Source organism: Gadus macrocephalus, chromosome 22 (assembly GCF_031168955.1).
Source record: "Gadus macrocephalus chromosome 22, ASM3116895v1".
Lineage (NCBI taxonomy): Eukaryota > Metazoa > Chordata > Actinopteri > Gadiformes > Gadidae > Gadus > Gadus macrocephalus.
The window spans coordinates 7,024,297-7,043,969 of record NC_082403.1 but is presented as its reverse complement, the minus strand read 5'-3'; the positions used below and the strand labels follow the sequence as shown (position 1 = coordinate 7,043,969).

Below are 19,673 nucleotides of genomic sequence, written 5' to 3'. Positions count from 1 at the left end.
AATAGTGTACATACTTTGACATAGACATTAAAAGCCACTGCTCAGTTATCATATCTGTCCAATATACCGATGTATAGGTTTGTACACTATGGTGCCTGCAAAATAAGTCAAATGTATCATATATGTAAAACATACCTTTCTGAACAATGATACGGTTATTCTACTATCTGACCCTAGTATAATCTTTCATTACATGATTCACATCATTCAAATCCCTTATGCAAAAGTTATTGTTGAAGTATCTGTTCTTTATATAGTAAAACATTTTCGCTTTTCGGGTCATATTTAGATCATTCCAGATGTCATAGTATACACTTATCTAGCTTGTTCAAACTTTATACATACATTTATTTACATTTCTTTCGGACAACAAAATGTGTGTGCTTAAACGTCATGTGAATAATAAATATAGTGTTCCGGAAAGGAGGATACTTGGGCAGACATGGCAACCCGGCCGTCATTCTAAGCGCGCGAAACAAAAAACAACACACCACGGAAACACTAGTCACATCACGGTTGTCTTTACATACTAAAATAGTAAGAAATAGATGTTTTATTTAGTGAAGCCCTTTGCGTTTGTATATGTAAACGGTAACGATTTGCTGAAAGCTATCCACGATACTTGATAAGAACAAACTTCGGCTAGTGTTGTGCAAATGAATGACTCCGGTGCTGCTAGGGATGAATAGTTAACTCAGTGATAGGAATTGCTACAGCCAATGTGAGAGTTAAGTATATAACAGGATTCCGCAGGCATGGATCGGTATAATGATGTGAAGGTGCTTCTTAAGAAATGGGAGCAGTCGTTTGTCCAACAACAACAAAGGAAACCCAATAAGGTGATCAATGTGAATGTGTATAAGCTGTCATCACAGACATCTACAATCAGTTCTCGTTTGCGATTAAGACCAGTCACTGTATAAAGTTCTCACATTCGAGTGTATCTGTTAATACAACGACGTCCTCTTCTCTTACAGGAGGACATTGACAATGCCCCTGAAGATACAAAAAGTGAGTTTGTATTTTCTGGTTGACTTTTACGTGAACCAACGTGAAGAGTCCTAGTCCATTATGATCTGACATAAGGCCTTTCATTAGTGTGAACTTGTGCATTGGTTGGTTGCTTTGCAGACCTCTATAAGGAGTACCGCAGTTTAAAGCAAGCCAAGGAAAACAGCGACTGTCAAAGTGTCCCCAGTGGACAACACAGCGCTACAGTGGTGGTCAATGTAAATCCAAAGGTAACGTCATCTTTTAAATGTCTGTGTGTTATAACAACAAGGAAGAATCGTGTTTTCGGTATGCATAATCAATCATAAATGTAATTTACTGTACTGCTTCCATGGTAACTGCTACATATGAAGAACCATCTGAAATGTAGACCTTTTGATGAACAGTGTCATTTGCCTGGTTCAGTGGGAAGACTGGTGCAATATAGTGCTTTTTCTGCCTAACTGATGTATCGCTTGGTAAAAAAGTGTCCATCCAAATAAAACATTCTGGCTCGAAGCCCCGGTCTTCATCACACCTTAACAAACCCCTCTCCTCTCCTTGTTCCCCTCCCCAGGACTCAGACTGCTGGGGCACCCATCTGAACCGCAGCCAGATGCCGGTCCCCTCCCCTTGCCTGACGCCCGAGGACCGGGACAACCTCCAGGCCTCCGCCCAGTACTATGGCGCCAAGCTGAAAAGCAACCTGGGCACCCTCGGCAAGGTGGGTGAGGTGTGGTTATGGTGTTTGACTCCGGGCTGGAAGGCTGTGGGTTCAATCCCATTATCCGCAATCTAACTGGAGGTGTCCTTGACAGAAGGGCCCTAACCCCTCCCTGCTTCAAATGTGACTGAATTCACTACATCAAACTGTCTGCCAAATGAATAATTAGTACTACAATATCCAATGGGGCGTATTTAAATACAACTTTCAGACGATGAGGATGAATCACGATTTGGCAGTTTGCCAGAGATGGTTAGATTCTAGTTGGATAGCATTTTACATGTCAGCATTGATTAATATTAAGAATCTTTTGTTGGCCCGTGTGTCTATAATATTAATGTCAGTTATCAGTGTTGTTCAACTAGTTCCTACTAGTTCCATGGCTGTGCTCCAACAAGTCATAACACACCTAGTGTACTGATACCATTCATGATTCCATGGCTAATTTTGACCACCACAATGGTCATCACTTTAGCCACAACGGACCACAAAGAGTATAAGTTATGCAAATGTATTCGCATAACTGGTAATGAAATGCTTTCTTCACTAACACCTCCTTCAACTCTGCATATTCTATACAAATAGAGATAGAGATCAAATATATGACCGAATGGAAATAAAAGTTAAAGTGAGTGCAAATTGGATCAGAGAAATCTTGCCAGTTATCTCAGAATCAGAATAATGTCCCCCATATGGGGAGACAGGAATTGATGAATGTCAAAGTTACATTCAATGTAATATAATAAATATAATTATATATATTTGTACATAAAAGAAACCTGCCATCATCCTGTTCTCTCTTCATCGATCTCTTTTGCTTTGCTCGACTCTCCCCAGGAGAGACCTGTCTCAATGAGGAAGTCTTTGACTCCTGGACGCACGCCCCTCAAATCCTGGAAAGACAGGCTGACTGAGCAGACCAGCAGCCCTGCAGCGAGTGCTGCTGCTGCTGCTGCTGCTTCCCCCCTCAGGTCGGCCCGCCCTGCCCTGGGCGGCCTGGGCAGCCCCTTCAGAAGCCCGTTCGGCAGCCCAGTGACCAGCCCCTTCGCCCCGAGGTACGTATGGGGAGTGATGGGGAAACATGCGTGCTAGGTTTGGTTTGTGTGCATTGTAACAGTGAGGACATGCAAATGAACATGCCCTGTGACCTGTTTGACGACAGCATTTCTTAGCAGCTGTATGTTGTTTAGAACTCAAGGTCCTTAACGCTCGCTTCAAATAATCAATGTATCTGTTTGAAGGGAAAAGGGGATTTTGCTCCACTATCAAATTAATCTACAATAGCAGTCCCTTGTTGTTAGCATTGTAGAAAATGTGTTATCCCCCACCTGTACCCAGCAAAAGCGTATCTGCGTTTTTGAATTACAATACAATACTAAGAACTGTTGATGTAATTCACACAGTCCATCTGTTACAAAAACCGGCATTTAACCTTTGACCTTCCTGGCCTCTTCGCAGACGCATCGGCAACCCCTTTCTAGGGTCGCCGGCTACAAAGGAGCCCGAAGAACAGTTTGAGGCCCTCAATCCATCATCCGACACACCACACGTTGAGTCCAGCGGCGCTGGCATTGCTAGCACCGTCAGTGTTCAAGGTAGCAGTACTGCAAACGGTATCAGCGGCGGGAAAAGCCACTCCTCTGGTTTCGAGTTCCAATCCCCCCGGCTGCCCCATACGCCTCCTCCCAACAGGACTATGGGAACGCCGGGAAAGACTGCAGGATTCTTAGGGAGATTAAACGGGAGTGTGGAATCCGCAGGAGGTGTGAAAAGTACAGTTGATGCTGCTGAAAGTATGGCGGACCGTTTGGCAGTTTGGGATGAAGATGCCGGATCGCCGATGGCCTTCGGTGGGGATCAGCGGGGGGGGTTTCGCGGAGGGGCGGTGGGGGTGACAGGTCGAGGTAGACCCTCGCTCCTGAGCAGGCTGGGCTCTGTGGACCGCGGCTGGCTGGAGAGGTGCCAGGTGTTTGGGGAGGTGGAGGGAGGAGACAAGCCCGTGGCCGGCAATACGGAGATCCCAGAGCCCCAGAGGAAACCTGCGGCCGCGGAGAGTGTCGGGAAAGGAGAGACGAGGGAGAGGCCGGGAATAACGGGAGCAGGAGCAGGAGAGGATGGAAAAGATGGAGATGGAACAGGAAACAAGATGGAAAAGAAAGCGAAAAACGACGAAAAGGCTGAGATAGGAGACGTGGGGGCGGGAACGAGAGCGACCGAGGAAACGGTGGAAGCGTCGGAGTGTGCTTCTCGCAACGACGCGGAGGCTACCGCCACAGCTAAATCCGCCGGGCGCCGCAGTGGTAAAGTCAAAGGGGGGAGGGGCAAGAGGAAGGAGCCGGAGGGAGAAACGGACCAATCAACGGAGGCTGAGTCGACCACAGACCAGGTGGGCGAGGAGGTCGCGGTTCAAGAGAAGAAGGCGAGCAAGAGAGGGAGGAAGAGGCAACGAGAGGAAGAGGAGGGGGATGAACGCGAGGGGGAGGAGCCGGAGGGGGCGCCGACGAAGAGGAAGAGGGGACCCAGGAAGAAGAAGGAGGAGGGCGGTGGAGGAGACGGTACTGATGGAGGCCCCACACCAGTCAAAAAAGAAGGGAAGAGAAAGAAGAGGGTGAAAAAGGATGAGGAGGAGGGGGAGGAGGAGGAGGAGGCAGAGAAAAGTAAAAAAACAAAAGAACCAGAAAAGGTAAGGAGTTTCTGTTTCTGTTGGTGTGTCCAGTTCACTGCAGAAGCAGTCTTTATTTGTTCCAGCTCCAGACCCTTTCCTCCCCGCGTACATTTTCAGTATCCATGTGAATGCAAAACACGATCACACTACATGCTGGCGATTTTTGAACTGTGTGATGCTCATGGTGGGACAGGATCCCCAGGAGAACCTGATGGGGGAGGTGGACGAGGGGGTCAGAGCCTACAGGGCCTACAAGACCCAGCCGGCCAGGTGAGAGACGGACCCCCAGTCCTCATACAGCACCATCACCCTCTCAAACACACCGGGGGAGGCTTGTTATGCAGCCCTATTGCTTGCTGTAGTGCTTTCTAACCTATTACATGAAGCCCTTTTGGTATTTAGGTTTACTAATAGCAATGTGCTGAGATGATTCGACATCAGAAGTATCTTGGTGGGTAGCACTAGCCAAAACAACATGGGTAGATATGATACTGTTATTACATTTAGCAGACATTTTAAAGGTAGATTAACAAGGCGTAGGTTAGGAAGGGCATCTCTCTCAAGGCCAGTAAGAAGAATTGACATTGGGCTTCACACCCAGAACCTCAGTGCTGGGAGTCCCAACACCGTAACCACTAGACCAGTGGTTCCAAACCTTTAACAGTCATCATGTACCCCCTGTGACAATTTACCTCCCACCAAGGTCCCCAGCATCACGGACAGCTCAACAAAATTATTTTGTTCTTGATTCTTTGTAATTATAATTCAAGTGAATTATGTTGCCCTAATGTCATACATCCACACAAAGTTCAAAACAGTGGTGTTTGTCCCACCCAATATTTGTAAGGTTTTGCTTTCAAAAATATTAATAAACGTTGGTTCTCAACTAACCTAACGTTACTTATTAAGAGGAGAAACATTTAGCTGACATTTAGACAAAATGGATAATGACAACCGCTGCACACGACAATCCTGTGCTCCTTAATGTTGCGATGATGATGGAATTCATCTTTAATATCCAGATCTGTGCCTTCATTTTGGAAGTATATGAGATCCAGTATTATATTGATCCACTGCTGGACCAAGCTGTCGGTGAAACTGCAGGTTTTAACAGTTTTTGGGGGGGCATTTCAGCAGAGTGAGTAAAGTCACAGAAGGGAACTTCATCAAGATCAACCTGAAGAAGAAATCTCACGTCAAAGGCTATGCCCTGAGGGGAGCAGGTCTCCGCAAGCAGGTAAAAGGTGTGTTTGTGGATGTGGGTGTGCTTAACAGAAGCTCTGAAGAAGTGTATGCATTTAATTAAATTTATTTTTTTACATTTACATTTTTAAATTAGCATTTTCTCTATCTTAGAAAAATGAATTAAGTTTTTTTTTTTTATTTACTGGAATGCACTGTTAAGGAAGCCTGGAATTCAAGCATGTACTCACATGTAACAAGGTGTGTGTGTGTGTGTGTGTGTGTGTGTGTGTGTGTGTGTGTGTGTGTGTGTGTGTGTGTGTGTGTGTGTGTGTGTGTGTGTGTGTGTGTGCGTGCTTCAGATGTACATGGAGAAGTTCGCGAAGAAGGGGGAGCGTTTCGGGGGTGGTTCCGGAAGGGGGTCCTTCCGGGGAGGGGGGAGGGGCGGCTTCAGAGGGGGCTTCAATCGCCAAGGAGACACCTGCTACAAGTGTGGGGGGACGGGACACTGGGCCATGAACTGCAAGGGACCAGGTACACACACACACACACACACACACACACACACACACACACACACACACACACACACACACACACACACACACACACACACACACACACACACACACACACACACACACACACACACACACACACACACACACACTAATGGATTAGGGGTGTTATCCCCCCGCAGACATACAAACACTCTCTCTATGTACAACTCTTTGGGTGTCAAATCCAATGAGTTATTAATTGAATGGTTTTGTATTTGCTTTTTGAGTGTTTGTACTCGCTTTACGAGATTAAAATTGGAGCTGCCCATCTCTGGTTACTTTCTTATTTATAACACAATATTATCACTGTCGGAGTTTAATTTCATTGAATATAACACATTTTCCATTATGGGAATTTCCATTCCTGCCTCGTTGATGTTTTATGAGGCTATGGTTAGGAGTTTAATCTTATGACATGATCATATTTATATTCTTCATTGTGTTTTACTTTGGCTAATGATTAATGCGGTCACATTTGAAATCCTTGACATAAAGGACTTTGGACTGAGCTGAGAGCTAATATCAATACCGTCCTGCAGCTCCAACCACAGCCTCCAAGGTGTCTGACGACCAACCAGCTGTCGAGGAACCGTTTGAACTGCCCACCCTGGAGGAGGTTGCCAGGGCAACGGGGACTTTGAAATGCCAATCACTGGGTGTGTGTCTTTTTCTCGCCTTTCACCACTACAGGGGTGCTACCTTTCTCTGTTGTCTTTTACCTTCTGAATAAAACTAATAATAGACTAGTGAACAGGCATATATTAGGCATCCTAGAGCAAGATGGCGAGCAAGAAGAATGTGTATCCAAGTGACATGTTTAGATTAAAACGTCTTCTATTTTGCTAAACTGTACTACCAAAATGTGGACGTGCAAATGTGGAACAAATGTGGAACAGAATAAAACGATTTATAGAGAAAGATTCCTTTTGATGGATTGACTCAGAGATGGGCCAATCTTTACGTTAAAAGCCTCAGCAGAACAGCGACCCAGTGCAGCTTTAATGTCGTTTGTTTCTCCCCAGACTCTCCGTGCGCCACAGAGGACGAGGAGCTCTCCAAGCCGGGCGGACCGGACGGCACACAGAGCGACGAGGTGCTCTTGAACGTGATCCGTCCGGACTACGAGCGCCCCGTCGCCCCTCCACCCATGGAGCCGTTGTACAGCCCGGGAGCGGACGGGAAAGTCCAGGGTAACGGCGTGCGCCTGGAGGGTCCTGGAGGGTCCTGGAGGGTCCTGGAAGGTCCTGGAAGGTCCTGGAGGGTGGCTGGTTGCACTCCAGGCTCCTTCGGGCTGAAGGGTTGAGATGCCCACACACGCAGAGTGTCAACCTCTTTGTCAATTCTGAGCTGGTGGTCGTGTGAATGTGAGGGGTCTCTTGTCAACATGGCCACCACAGTGAATGGTGAAGTCAATGCGGTCGAGTTACCGTTTCATATTCAATTCGATCCACACTGCGGTAGCAATATTTGCACAAAGATTTATCCCTAATTTACTCTGCTGCGCTATGGCAGTTTATTTACACACATTTGCATACATAGTACAATCATTACGTCACTGCATCACACATATGGGTACAGACTTCATATTTGTAATATATGCACTGCATTTAATATTTGTTGTTAATATCAGACTCTGTGTGTGTCTGTGCAGCGACACCCGATGCTGTTAATGAAGCGCTCCGAGAGCTGGGGTATCAGTCCTTCAGACCCGGCCAAGAGGACGCCATCATGAGGATACTCTCAGGTACACAAACAGAAACACACACACACACACACACACACACACACACACACACACACACACACACACACACACACACACACACACACACACACACACACACACACACACACACACACACACACACACACACACACACACACACACACACACACACACACACAGAGTACTGCTCATCTGTTAAAATGATGAAAGGTTCTTGTCTTTTTTGATTTAATGTACTGGAAGTATTTCCTTTTCAACCATTTTGTTTTGGAACCAATTTGCATGAGAATGTTGTAAATCAAAGGAAATTCAATTTCCGTTTATTATGAGCTAGGAGAAATACACAAGTCTATCAGAAGATAATATAACTGCTGTTTCTGGTAATGTCTCTGTGGATTGCCAAATTAGAATAGCAATACAATCAGTGTTTGCAACTTCTCCCCAAACTCAATCGTATCTATAATAGAAAACTTTACTCTGCTATGCTCTGTCTCTCTCTCTCTCTGTCTGTCTCTCTCTCTTTCTCTCTCTCTCTCTCTCTCGCTGTCGCTGTCGCTGTCTCTGTCTCTGTCTCTGTCTCTGTCCCTCTCGCTGTCTCTCTCTCTGTCTCTCTCTCTCTCTCTCTCTCTCTGTCTCTGTGTGTGTTTCTCTCTCTCTGTGTTTCTCTCATGCTCTCTCACTCGCTCTCTTAAAAACAAAGCAATAACAATCAGCACTCCAGCTCCCCTTGTTTTGTCCATGCAGGTCTCTCCACCCTGGTGGTGTTGTCTACAGGCATGGGGAAATCATTGTGCTATCAGCTCCCAGCTTATCTGTACTCCCAGAGGTCAAAGTGCCTCACCTTGGTCATCTCACCGCTTGTGTCACTGATGGACGACCAGGTATAAGGCCCTCTCTCACTTATTCACTAACTCACTCACATATGCTCCCACTCAGGGACTCATGCATTCACTCAATAACGATACACTGGCTGTACGATGCACAATTTGTTAGATTTGTTTGTTTGATGTTATAAGTGCAATATTGGAACTACAATAGTATAAATGTGTTATGAGATAAACGTAGGAACTGTGTGTGTGTGTGTGTGTGTGTGTGTGTGTGTGTGTGTGTGTGTGTGTGTGTGTGTGTGTGTGTGTGTGTGTGTGTGTGTGTGTGTGTGTGTGTGTGTGTGTGTGTGTGTGTGTGCACACGTCCAGCTGTCGGGCATCCCAGCTAATTTGAAGGCAGCTTGTATCCACTCCAACATGTCCATGAAACAGAGGGAGGCGGCCATTGAAAAGGTAACACACAGCGCTCACTGTGGCGTGGAACAGCAGGAGAGAGCAGGAACTACATATAGAATGGACCTTATACCGAATATTCTCGCTATGCACAAACTAAATGTGTGTGTACATTGTGAGTCAACGAATGAGATTAAGAGTAGGGGAAAAAATAAATAATCCTATTTCCTCTCTCATTGTCTTAATATCCTTTCTCTCCCTATGTGTCTCTCCCTATGACTATCCCTTTCTATGTTCCTCTTTCTTATCTCTCTCACTGTCTCTCTTTGTCCCCCTCTCTCTCTCTGTACTGCTGTGTCTCTCCCTATGACTATCCCTTTCTATGTTCCTCTTTCTTATCTCTCTCACTGTCTCTCTTTGTCCCCCTCTCTCTCTCTCTGTACTACTGTGTCTCTCCCTATGACTATCCCTTTCTATGTTCCTCTTTCTTATCTCTCTCACTGTCTCTCTTTGTCCCCCTCTCTCTCTCTGTACTGCTGTGTCTCTCCCTATGACTATCCCTTTCTATGTTCCTCTTTCTTATCTCTCTCACTGTCTCTCTTTGTCCCCCTCTCTCTCTCTCTGTACTGCTGTGTCTCTCCCTATGACTATCCCTTTCTATGTTCCTCTTTCGCTCTCTCTTGCTCTCGTTCCTCTTTCGCTCTCTCTTGCTCTCGTTTCTCTCTCTCTCTCTCTCTCTCTCTCTCTCTCTCTCTCTCTCTCTCTCTCTCTCTCTCTCTCTCTCTCTCTCTCTCTCTCTCTCTCTCTCTCTCTCTCTCTCTCTCTCTCTCTCTCTCTCTCTCTCTCTCTCTCTCTCTCTCTCTCTCTCTCTCTCTCTCTCTCTCTCTCTCTCTCTCTTTCTGTCTCTCTTTCTGTCTCTCTCTCTTCGTCTCTCTCTCTCTCCCTCTCTCTCTGTACTACTGCGTCTCTCCCCCCAGGTGAAGTCAGGCGAGGTGTGTGTGTTGCTCCTCTCTCCGGAGGCGCTGGTGGGTGGCGGGGGGTCCAGCAGCGGCTGCCTGCCCCCCGCGGACCAGCTCCCCCCGGTGGCCTTCGCCTGCATTGACGAGGCCCACTGCGTCTCCGAGTGGTCCCACAACTTCAGGCCCTGCTACCTCCGGCTCTGCAAGGTGTGTGTGTGTGTGTGCGTGTGCGTGTGCGTGTGCGTGTGCGTGTGCGTGCGTGCGTGTTTCCAGTATTCGTCAAATGTACCTTCACAATCATTAAACCCATAATGAAAACTTAGTAATATTTCAGAATGTTGAATACTTGAAATAATAAAAGTTTTTTCATAGGATGTAATTCATGTAAAACCAACCATTAACCATTGTTACATTTTCAAGCATTCTCATATTCTCCTGTTCTGATGAATATATATTATGATTACTCAAGTCCACACCATAAATCGCCATAGGCCAGCCCAAGGGCACACTGTCATCATTTAGATCTTAGATTGAATATTCTATCGTGCGCCTGCCAACTGCCATTTGTGGGAAGCAGCCATTTTGGATCTGAGTGTTGGTGTTCCCAGGTGCTGCGGGAGCGCCTGGGCGTACGCTGTCTGCTGGGGCTCACGGCCACGGCCACGCTGTCCACCGCCGTGGACATCGCCCACCACCTCGACATCCACGACAAGGAAGGCATCGCCGTGCGCTCTGCCGCCGTGCCCGAAAACCTGCAGCTCTCTGTCTCCATGGACCGGGACAAGGACAGGGTAAACACCCCGGAGGGGGGGGGGGGGGGGGGGGGATGAACCTGACACATACACACACACAACCTCAATCAATCTGGAACAATATGACAGCTAAACAATAACAGAGATAAGGATGATTATAAAAAAAACATGATCATATATGAGGTCTCAACTTCCCCCATTCTCTCTCGCTCTCTCTTTGTAGCTCTCTCACTCAAGCTCACATTACTATCAACCGCTAGTTGGGAGGTCTACTGTTTAGCATGATAGGCATACTTGAGGTGAAGGACGGAGTGAAGACATATGAGGCTCTAACCCCCCTCTCTATTATTTATCTCTCTCTTCCCCTCCCCCTCCCTACCATCTCATTAGGCGTTGGTCTCCCTGCTGAAAGGGGAGCGTTTTGGTTGTCTGGACTCCATCATCGTGTACTGCACCAGGAGGGAGGAGACCACGCGCGTATCCGCACTGCTGCGGACCGCCCTGCAGGGGGTGGTGGTGAAGGACAACCCGTGCTACAGCAGCAGCGCTCAGGCCCAGAGCAACCCTACTGCCCAGAAGAAGAAAGATCTGGGTGGGTGTCCTAAGCTTTTTAGCATTGGCATGTTTTGGAACCGTCCCCAGTTAGAGCTCGGTTTATAGATTGGACTTCAAACTTTTATTTAATGTTTTTGTAACTCAACCTTCGCTTTATTGGATATTGATATAGGCATTGATCGGATATGGATGCTTTTCTTCTGATACTTCTGTTCCGTAGATGGCAAACTTTTATTTCCCTTTTGTAGAGACAACGACATAATTCATTGAACATCCCCTCAGCATTCAGTCAGAATAGAACCACAAATACAACCTCGCTCTATACATGGTCATCCCAGGTGTTTGACTCCCTCTCCCCCTTCCTCTCCCTTCCTCTCCCTCTCCCCTCCGCAGCGAGGAAGAAGATCCGGAAGCCCCTGAAGTGGCAGGCGGAGTCCTACCACGCCGGGCTCTCTGCCTCCGAGCGCCGGCGCGTGCAGAACAACTTCATGTGCGGCGAGCTGCGTCTGACGGTGGCCACGGTGGCCTTCGGCATGGGGCTGGACAAGGCCGACGTGCGCGGCATCGTCCACTACAACATGCCCAAGGTTCAGGAGGCGTTGAACTTATTTTAAGAAGGTTCCAGGTCTACATTTAGTGTTTAGCAGACGCTTTCATCCAACGTGACTTACAATAAGTGTATTTGTCAGATGAAAGAGAATTAAACATGTACGTCTGTCGGTACAGTAAGGATGTTCATAGAAACAAGTGCCAAGCACTTCCAATAGTGAGGTTAACCAATCCCGTGTACAGCAAAGATAGCTAGGATAAGAGGCTACAAAATGCCAAGTACTATTTTTACGGGACAGCTCTGTGATAATACTTGCTGCAGTCTTTTTCCACGTCTTTGTTCTGTGATTGTAGTTCGTAGTATTGTTTCCAGAATCTTGGACACCTTTAGAAAGTATGTCATGCCGACCTTTTTCACCCCACTCTCGTTTTAAATCATTGGCCGCCTCGTTTTGTCCGTGTGGCTGCAGAGCTTTGAGAGCTACGTTCAGGAGATCGGGAGAGCCGGGAGAGACGGATTACCTGCTCACTGTCATCTCTTCTTAGACCCCGAGGTCAGTCTCCAACGGCTACAACTTCCAGAAACAAACAATATCAATTAGAAATGTAGCTCCTTTTTAACATAGAGCTGTAGCTACATTAACATAGGGCTGTGAAATGTAATTGCAACTCGAATAAAGTTAGAAAGATAGCTATGGGATGGGTCGGAATACCGTCAGGCGCATCTGTTTGTTTTACTCTCTAAGTAATGTTAAATCTTTTCACTTCGGTAGGATAGGAAAGCTATCTACAAAAAATCATTCATCCCCATAGCTATACACACACAGAACACTCATTCCTCAAAGAACTCACACAAATAACACACACACACACACACACACACACACACACACACACACACACACACACACACACACACACACACACACACACACACACACACACACACACACACACACACACACCTCCAAGCCTTCAGTCAAAAGACAATTTTCTAGTATGGCAACATACTAGACAATAAAGCTTTTTGAATCTTTGAATCTTTTGAATCTTCACCGATACCGTACTGTGGCTGTACCGTACCCTGAGCCCTGTACTGGAACGTACTGTAGCATGAGAAAATAATACAAGCACCCAGTACCCAGCTATTGACCATATGCTTGCTTGCTGAAACCAAAACGAAAAGCAAAAAGAGTATAATCTGAAACAAAGAGACACTCACTTGGTTGGCTGGTTGGTTGGTTGGTCTGTCCATCCCTCTGACTTTCTGTCTGTCCCTCTCACTGTCTGTCTGTCGCTCTGTCTGTTCATTTTACTGTCTGTCTGACCTCTGTATGTCTCTCCCTCCGTCTGTCTGTCTGTCTGTCTGTCTGTCTGTCTGTCTGTCTGTCTGTCTGTCTGTCTGTCTGTCTGTCTGTCTGTCTGTCTGTCTGTCTGTCTGTCTGTCTGTCTGTCTGTCTGTCTGTCTGTCTGTTCATTTGTTCATCCATGCCTCTGACTTTCTGTCCCTCTGTCTCTATCTCTCTCTCCCTCTGTCTGTGCCAAAACGAAAAGCAAAAGTAGTATAATCTGAAACAAAGAGCCACTCACTAAAGACTCAACCACAGCATAAGTGTATAAGGTCCCACGCCGTCGCTCTCCACAGGGGGGCGACCTGCATGAGCTGCGGCGCCACATCTACTCCGACACGGTGGACTACTACACGGTGAAGAAGCTGGTGCAGAAGGTGTTCCCGCCCTGCAAGTGCAGACAGATCCACCAGAAGCAGCTGGCCCTCGTGGAGGTAGCCCTCCACCTCCTCTCACCCAGATCCACAATGTCTTCGAATTAATCACACCGCATAAACATTACATTATGTGTCTTTGTTGTGGTTTCCAGAGTTGCATCCTTTTTTCTTTTTTTTTTTTCTCTAGTTTCTCTCTGTCTCTACTCTGTCTCTCTGCCATTGATAAGAGAAAGCCGGATCCTGCTATAACAGAGCTGTCTGTTGTGATGGATGTCCGTTTGTTTCACAGCGTAAGGAGGCAATGGAGGACAATGAGTTGCTAGAGATGATGGATATCTGTGAGCCGGAGAGCGGCTTAAACACCCCCACACAGCCTGACTTGGCGCAGCCCGTGGACCCTGTTCCACATGGAGAAGTACCATCGCCATCTTCTGCAGAGGTAATACGATGACGACCATCAGTGACTTTCAACACAGAATCGGAGTAACGTCCATAAACTCGTCTTTATCTCAGAGAGCTTGAGGTACTTTGGAGTAAAATGATCAGAACATATTAATCAAATTGTCTCTGTTAGCAGGATGTAAGTGAAAATAATTGGTAGTAAAAAAAAATCGAACCTTTTATGTTGGCTCAAGATGGAACCCACTCCACATGATGAACAGGCCGAGAAAGAAGAGCAGCAGCAGGAGGTAGAGGAGGTCAACAAACCATCAGGGGGTGACGGTCCCATCACGGACTCGGACCCCACCGTGCCTGAGTCGACGGAGGAGCCGGAAGAGAAGTTAAACGAGAGCGGCGACTGGCCCGTGGAAAGGTTGTGTCACAGCCATGAGAGAGCCATCCCCATCCAACAGACGGTGGAGTCCCTGGACATCACGGAGGAGGGTGAGGGAGGAAGGGAGACGCACGCTTCCTGGGTCCATTACTTATTATTTTGATTAATCTAAATCCAGCGTGTGTGTGTGTGTGTGTGTGTGTGTGTGTGTGCGCGTGTGTGTGTCCGTCCCAGGCGTGGAGACCCTGCTGTGTTACCTGGAGCTCCACCCCCACCGCTTCGTGGAGCTGCTCCACCCCACCCTCTCCGGCTGCAAGATCAGCTGCTACGACGGACCCCGCCAGCTGCAGAGGATCACCAAGTTGTACGTCTCTCTCTGTCTTGCTCACTGTCTTTCTGTCCTATGTATGTCCCTCCCTCCCTCCCTCCCTCTGTCTGCTGTCGGTCGGCCCAGCGGTTGGTTGGTTTGTTGGTCTGTCCATCCCTCTGACTTTCTGTACGTCCGTCCGTCCGTCCGTCCGTCCGTCCGTCCGTCCGTTGGTCGATCCCCTCTGTCTGTCTGTCTGTCTGTCTGTCTGTCTGTCTGTCTGTCTGTCTGTCTGTCTGTCTGTCTGTCTGTCTGTCTGTTGGTCGATCCATCCCTCTGACTTTCTGTCCCTCTGTCTGTGCCTCTGTCTCTCTATCTCTCTCTCTCTCTGTCTCTATCTCTCCCTCTCTCTGTCTCTATCTCTCTCTCCCTCTCTCTGTCTCTATCTCTCTCTCTCCCTCTCTCTGTCTCTATCTCTCTCTCCCTCTCTCTGTCTCTATCTCTCTCTCCCTCTCTCTGTCTCTCTCTCCCTCTCTCTGTCTCTATCTCTCTCTCCCTCTCTCTGTCTCTATCTCTCTCTCTCTCTCCCTCTGTCTGTCTCTCTCTCTCTCTCTCTCTCCCTCTGTCTGTGCCTCTGTCTCTCTATCTCTCTCTCTCTCTCTCTCTCTCTCTCTCGCTCTCGCTCTCGCTCTCTCTCTCTCCCTCTGTCTGTGCCTCTGTCTCTCTATCTCTCTCTCTCTATGTCTGTTCTTCCTTACATCTGGCTCACTGGCGGTTTGCCTATTAGTCAGTCCACCCTGTCTGTCTGTCTTTTATCTCTTCTCATGGCGGCTTTTATCAGTTTGCTTCAGTTACACTTTGTCTAAACGTTGGCGTGATAACGAAATATCTTTTAGTCTTATAGGATGCACCTGAATGTTCATTCATTCGTAAATAAGACAAAATAAGACTTATCAGTCGACACAAATCAAAACGCACGATCACTCATCCAACCCCATTGCGTGTGCCCCGTGTGTAATGTGTCCGTGTCAAATCCCACGTCAATCACCATTTTCCCCTCGACGACGTTACAACGGTTTGAGGTTTCTCACCGCGAGTGTGTGTGCCCGTGTCGTCCTGACGACAGCTGCCCCCCGGTCGCGGTGGTGCTGGCCAGGAAGCGCATGGCGGGCGAGCGCGTGGAGTGCTGCGACGGGCTGGAGTTTGACGTGGTGGAGGTGGCCGACACCATGGGCTGGCAGCTCTCCCTGGTGAAGCGCGGCCTCAGGCAGCTACAGTGGAGCACGGAGAAGAGTGGTGAGCGTGTGTGCTCTCTAGGGCGTTATGTTTACACAGTGTTTATTTGTTTGTTGATATAATTCAGCTGCCTGTGTGTGTGTGTGTGTGTGCGTGTGCGAGTCGTTATGTTTATATGCCGTTGTTGTTTTTTGTGACCATATAACTCATGATATGTGTGTGTCTGTGAGCTGAGAGTTGTTTTTTCACGGGCACGCTTCATACCCAGTTGTTGAACACGTACATAAAACGTTTGAAGACAACAACACAGACACGTTTTGTTGTATTTCGGACTGTATCGTTCAGCGACCAGTATGATCTCACATTTGTGTGTCCCTCTGTCTCTGTCTCCCAGGCGGCCGCAGTGGCATCATCGTGGAGTTCTCCAGCATCTCCTTCTACTTCCGTTCCTATGGCGACCTGGACGATGAGGAGATGGACCGCGTGTGTGAGTTCCTCCACCGCAGAGTCCTGTCCCAGGAGAAGACCAAGCTCTACCAGCTGTCAGCCTGCTTCAAGGCCTTCCAGAGGTACACGCACGCACGCACGCACACAAACACACATACACACAGGCCCTGTGTGCGTGTGTGAGACCAGATTCAAAGAGTCTGAAGCTCTACTGCCAAAACAGACGGGAACAAAACTAAGATGAAAACCAGCAAGATGCAACTAAGACTTTAGCTTTCACTAGACCGAGTTTGGCCTGAAGACAAAATACACAAAGGCCTTGCTGGTATTCCCACTTTGGTGATTGAACATGAGTGAATTACATGCCGCTCCCTTGTTTGTCTGTGTATTTATACTTCAGTGTGTGTGTTTGTCTGTGTTTGTGTGTGTATTTATACACAGGTGTTTGTGGGAGTATTTATACATGTTTGTGTCTGTATTTCTGTGTGTGTGTGTGTGTGTGTGTGTGTATATGTTTTTTTGTGGGTGTATTTTTACCTACCTTTATCCTCCAGCGTGGGCTACTGCAACGTGTCGGCCTGTGTGGACGCTCTGGAGGCCGGCCGCAGCCTGCGTCTGAAGGCGCTGCTGTCAGAGTACTTTGATAAGAAGCTGGACCGGGCCCGGCTACAGGAGCTCCAGGACGACGAGGAGCTCCACCCACTGAAGGTAGTGTGGCAGCACGACCCCCTCATGAGGGACATGTCAACCAGCATCTGTCCTATAGGGCTGCGCTATATATTTTTGGCTTTTTGCACATTGCATTTTGTACTCTTGCACATTGAAGTGCAATTTCCGTTGGAAACTTAGGGAAATCTGTCTGTCTGTCTGTCTGTCTGTCTGTCTGTCTGTCTGTCTGTCTGTCTGTCTGTCTGTCTGTCTGTCTGTCTGTCTGTCTGCCTGCCTGCCTGCCTGCCTGCCTGCCTGCCTGCCTGCCTGTCTGTCTGTCTGTCTGTCTGTCTGTCTGTCTGTCTGTCTGTCTTAATACCTTTCTATTTGTTGATGCATCTGAATTTGTAAACTTTTGTATTGAATTTGGAAAGAAAGAAGATGTAAAGTTTTTTTTTTGACATTTTTGATTAGATATCAAATAGATGCATTGATATCTAATCAAAAATGTAAAAACAAATTCAGATCATAATTTCAGAGTGTATTTTATTTGTATTGCTTGCATTATTAATAATATTTTTGCGTGCGTGTTACTTTTGGTGTGCTTGTGTGTGTTTCTCCCCAGCTGTGCGACTGGGAGGATCAGATCAGAGCAGACATCAGGAGTTTTCTGTCCCACCGAAGTGACGAGAAGTTCTCTGGCAGAGCGGTTGCCAGAATCCTCCACGGTATAGGTGAGAATCCGGACACGCACGCACAGTTTATTTTGGTGATGGGTGGGGTTTGCCCTCTAGGGGGCAGTGTTTTACACGTTTCCACTCTGACCCGGCACTCAATAGATGTCTGATTCATAGCGTCTTGTCACTAATCTTCTAGGGTCAATTGAGTTGGCTAGTCCTATCTCTGCTTAAGTCTGCTATCTTTATTCTACACTATTGTGTAATCCTGCAGTATAATTGTGTAATACTGCAATATTATTGTATAATACTGTAGTTCCTCCCATTTTTGTCCTAAATTTCCCTCGGGATAAATGAAGTCATATCTAATCTTTTATTTAAGTTTATGAATAAAAGTGTGTTCTTTTGTCTCAGCCAGCCCCTGTTACCCCGCCCAGGACTATGGCAGGGACCGGCGCTATTGGAGGAAATACCTCAAGTTTGACTTCAACCAGCTCATCCGATTGGCCACACAGGAGATCATTCGCTTCAAGTAACAAACCTACAAACCTCTTTTGCATCAAAAATAGATGTTCTTGTTAAGCACATGTACACTTGCACATGTATAAGAGGGTGAACATCAACATGATTTTTCTTATTACTTTGAAATCATGAATAAAAGATGAATGTATTTCAACGTGTAAGAAAAAAAGAGTTGCTTTGTGCATGTGCATATGTAAAAAAAAAAAAAAATGCATGTTCTCTGTGTATAAATGTGTAAACTGTTGAATTAAAGTTCTATTTTTATATTTACTGCTTGTTCTCCATTCTAGTATTTCACTATAGTGGCTTGAAGTGGTTTGTTTGTTTGTTCTCAATCCAGTACAGCATCAATCGTGGATTAATGAATGATGTTGTCATGGAAACGTGATGTGATTGTGTAGCTAAAACATTGAACAAGCTGCTCCTTCAGTTTCTTGATCAATGTTTTACAGATATTGATCAGATAAATCATCCAATTTACCCGATACCAACTTAACTTTTTCTTGAACTTGCTCTTCTTTCAATAGAACAGTATTCACCCACTGTCCGTGGCTGAATAAAATAAATAAATAAATAAAATATTATATTTGAGTCATAACAATTCTCGGGCTCAGAGGAGACGGGCTGCGATAGATTTTGTCATGACCAATGACTGGAAAGAACCTCGGCATAGACTTCAGCGGAATGTGAAGTTTCTGTTGACGCAAAGGGTTGAAACATTAGAGAACATAGCAAATATTGATCCGTGACTGGTTTTCAGGATAAAAGGCCTTTATTGTGCTCTGGTTTCCGATGTGTTGCCAGTAAGGTATGAATAGGTCAGAGTGTGATGAGTGAATTCAATGTCCAATCTCATGTTGTAGTCTCAATGAGCACAAAGACCGCAAGAGGTTTAGCCAAAAATGCATCAACAATCGGCGAGAAATAAGTTTGTTGTATTCCGAAAAAACAATGGATTTGATGTCAAACTTCAGCAAACATTGTGTGTGCTCCCTGGTTATGCTGCCGTTGTCTTAGGCGTTGGTGTGCTGTTCTGTTGGTGTGGTGGTGTTAGGTTGGGGTGGTGGGGTTAGGTTGATGTGGTGGTGTTCTGCTAGTTCTCCTTCCCCTCATCTGTCATCTTCCCGACATTGTAAAGTTGTACAATTATAATGATGTCTTCTAGAGTTAGAGAAGAGTCAGCTGCTTGTGTCTGTCCCTCTGTCAGTGTGGCTTTCCCTCTTTCTTAAGATCGAATTGGGGAACAATTATTTCTCTCTTGGTCTGTTATCTACTGCTGTTATTTTAAGGCAAAAGCTACAAACAGCCGCTTCTCAAACGATTTAGCTATTTTTAAAGTTACATTTCAACGTGGTTTATGTTTTGCTCGTCGGGTTATTATTCCCTTTAGACATGTACTTCAGATCGAAGAATAACCATCTCCCCACCCAGGTAGAAAATGTCAAAAACACAA

The 19,673-nt window shown here is 46.6% G+C and overlaps 1 protein-coding gene across 2 annotated transcripts; it reads left to right on the top strand.

The window, feature by feature from the left end:
- The first annotated feature begins 451 nt into the window (after window positions 1–451).
- Window positions 452–18,490, top strand: recql4 (RecQ helicase-like 4). Of its 2 annotated transcripts, none has more exons than XM_060043433.1 (28): window positions 452–839; window positions 978–1,011; window positions 1,132–1,241; window positions 1,568–1,714; window positions 2,552–2,769; window positions 3,173–4,397; window positions 4,573–4,649; window positions 5,514–5,616; window positions 5,924–6,095; window positions 6,661–6,777; window positions 7,144–7,311; window positions 7,773–7,865; window positions 8,592–8,728; window positions 9,044–9,127; window positions 10,045–10,233; window positions 10,635–10,817; window positions 11,169–11,370; window positions 11,727–11,920; window positions 12,353–12,436; window positions 13,528–13,665; window positions 13,898–14,047; window positions 14,244–14,493; window positions 14,618–14,747; window positions 15,817–15,986; window positions 16,321–16,495; window positions 16,928–17,081; window positions 17,647–17,755; window positions 18,117–18,490. In XM_060043433.1, exons 1-28 carry the CDS (start codon window positions 756–758, stop codon window positions 18,278–18,280), a joined length of 5,061 nt encoding a protein of 1,686 aa, XP_059899416.1. In that variant the 5' UTR covers window positions 452–755; the 3' UTR covers window positions 18,281–18,490. The 2 variants fall into 2 exon arrangements, with proteins under 2 accessions (XP_059899416.1, XP_059899417.1); XM_060043434.1 differs by having other exon boundaries at window positions 18,113–18,490.
- Window positions 18,491–19,673: the final 1,183 nt, after the last annotated feature.

Bases quoted from the DNA above. Each gene is read 5' to 3' on its own strand.
- recql4 (XM_060043433.1), top strand. From the start codon at position 756: ATGGATCGGTATAATGATGTGAAGGTGCTTCTTAAGAAATGGGAGCAG. The intron at 2,770-3,172 runs GTACGTATGGGG...GCCTCTTCGCAG, and splicing joins ACCAGCCCCTTCGCCCCGAG to ACGCATCGGCAACCCCTTTC. The intron at 7,312-7,772 runs GTAACGGCGTGC...GTGTCTGTGCAG, and splicing joins AGCGGACGGGAAAGTCCAGG to CGACACCCGATGCTGTTAAT.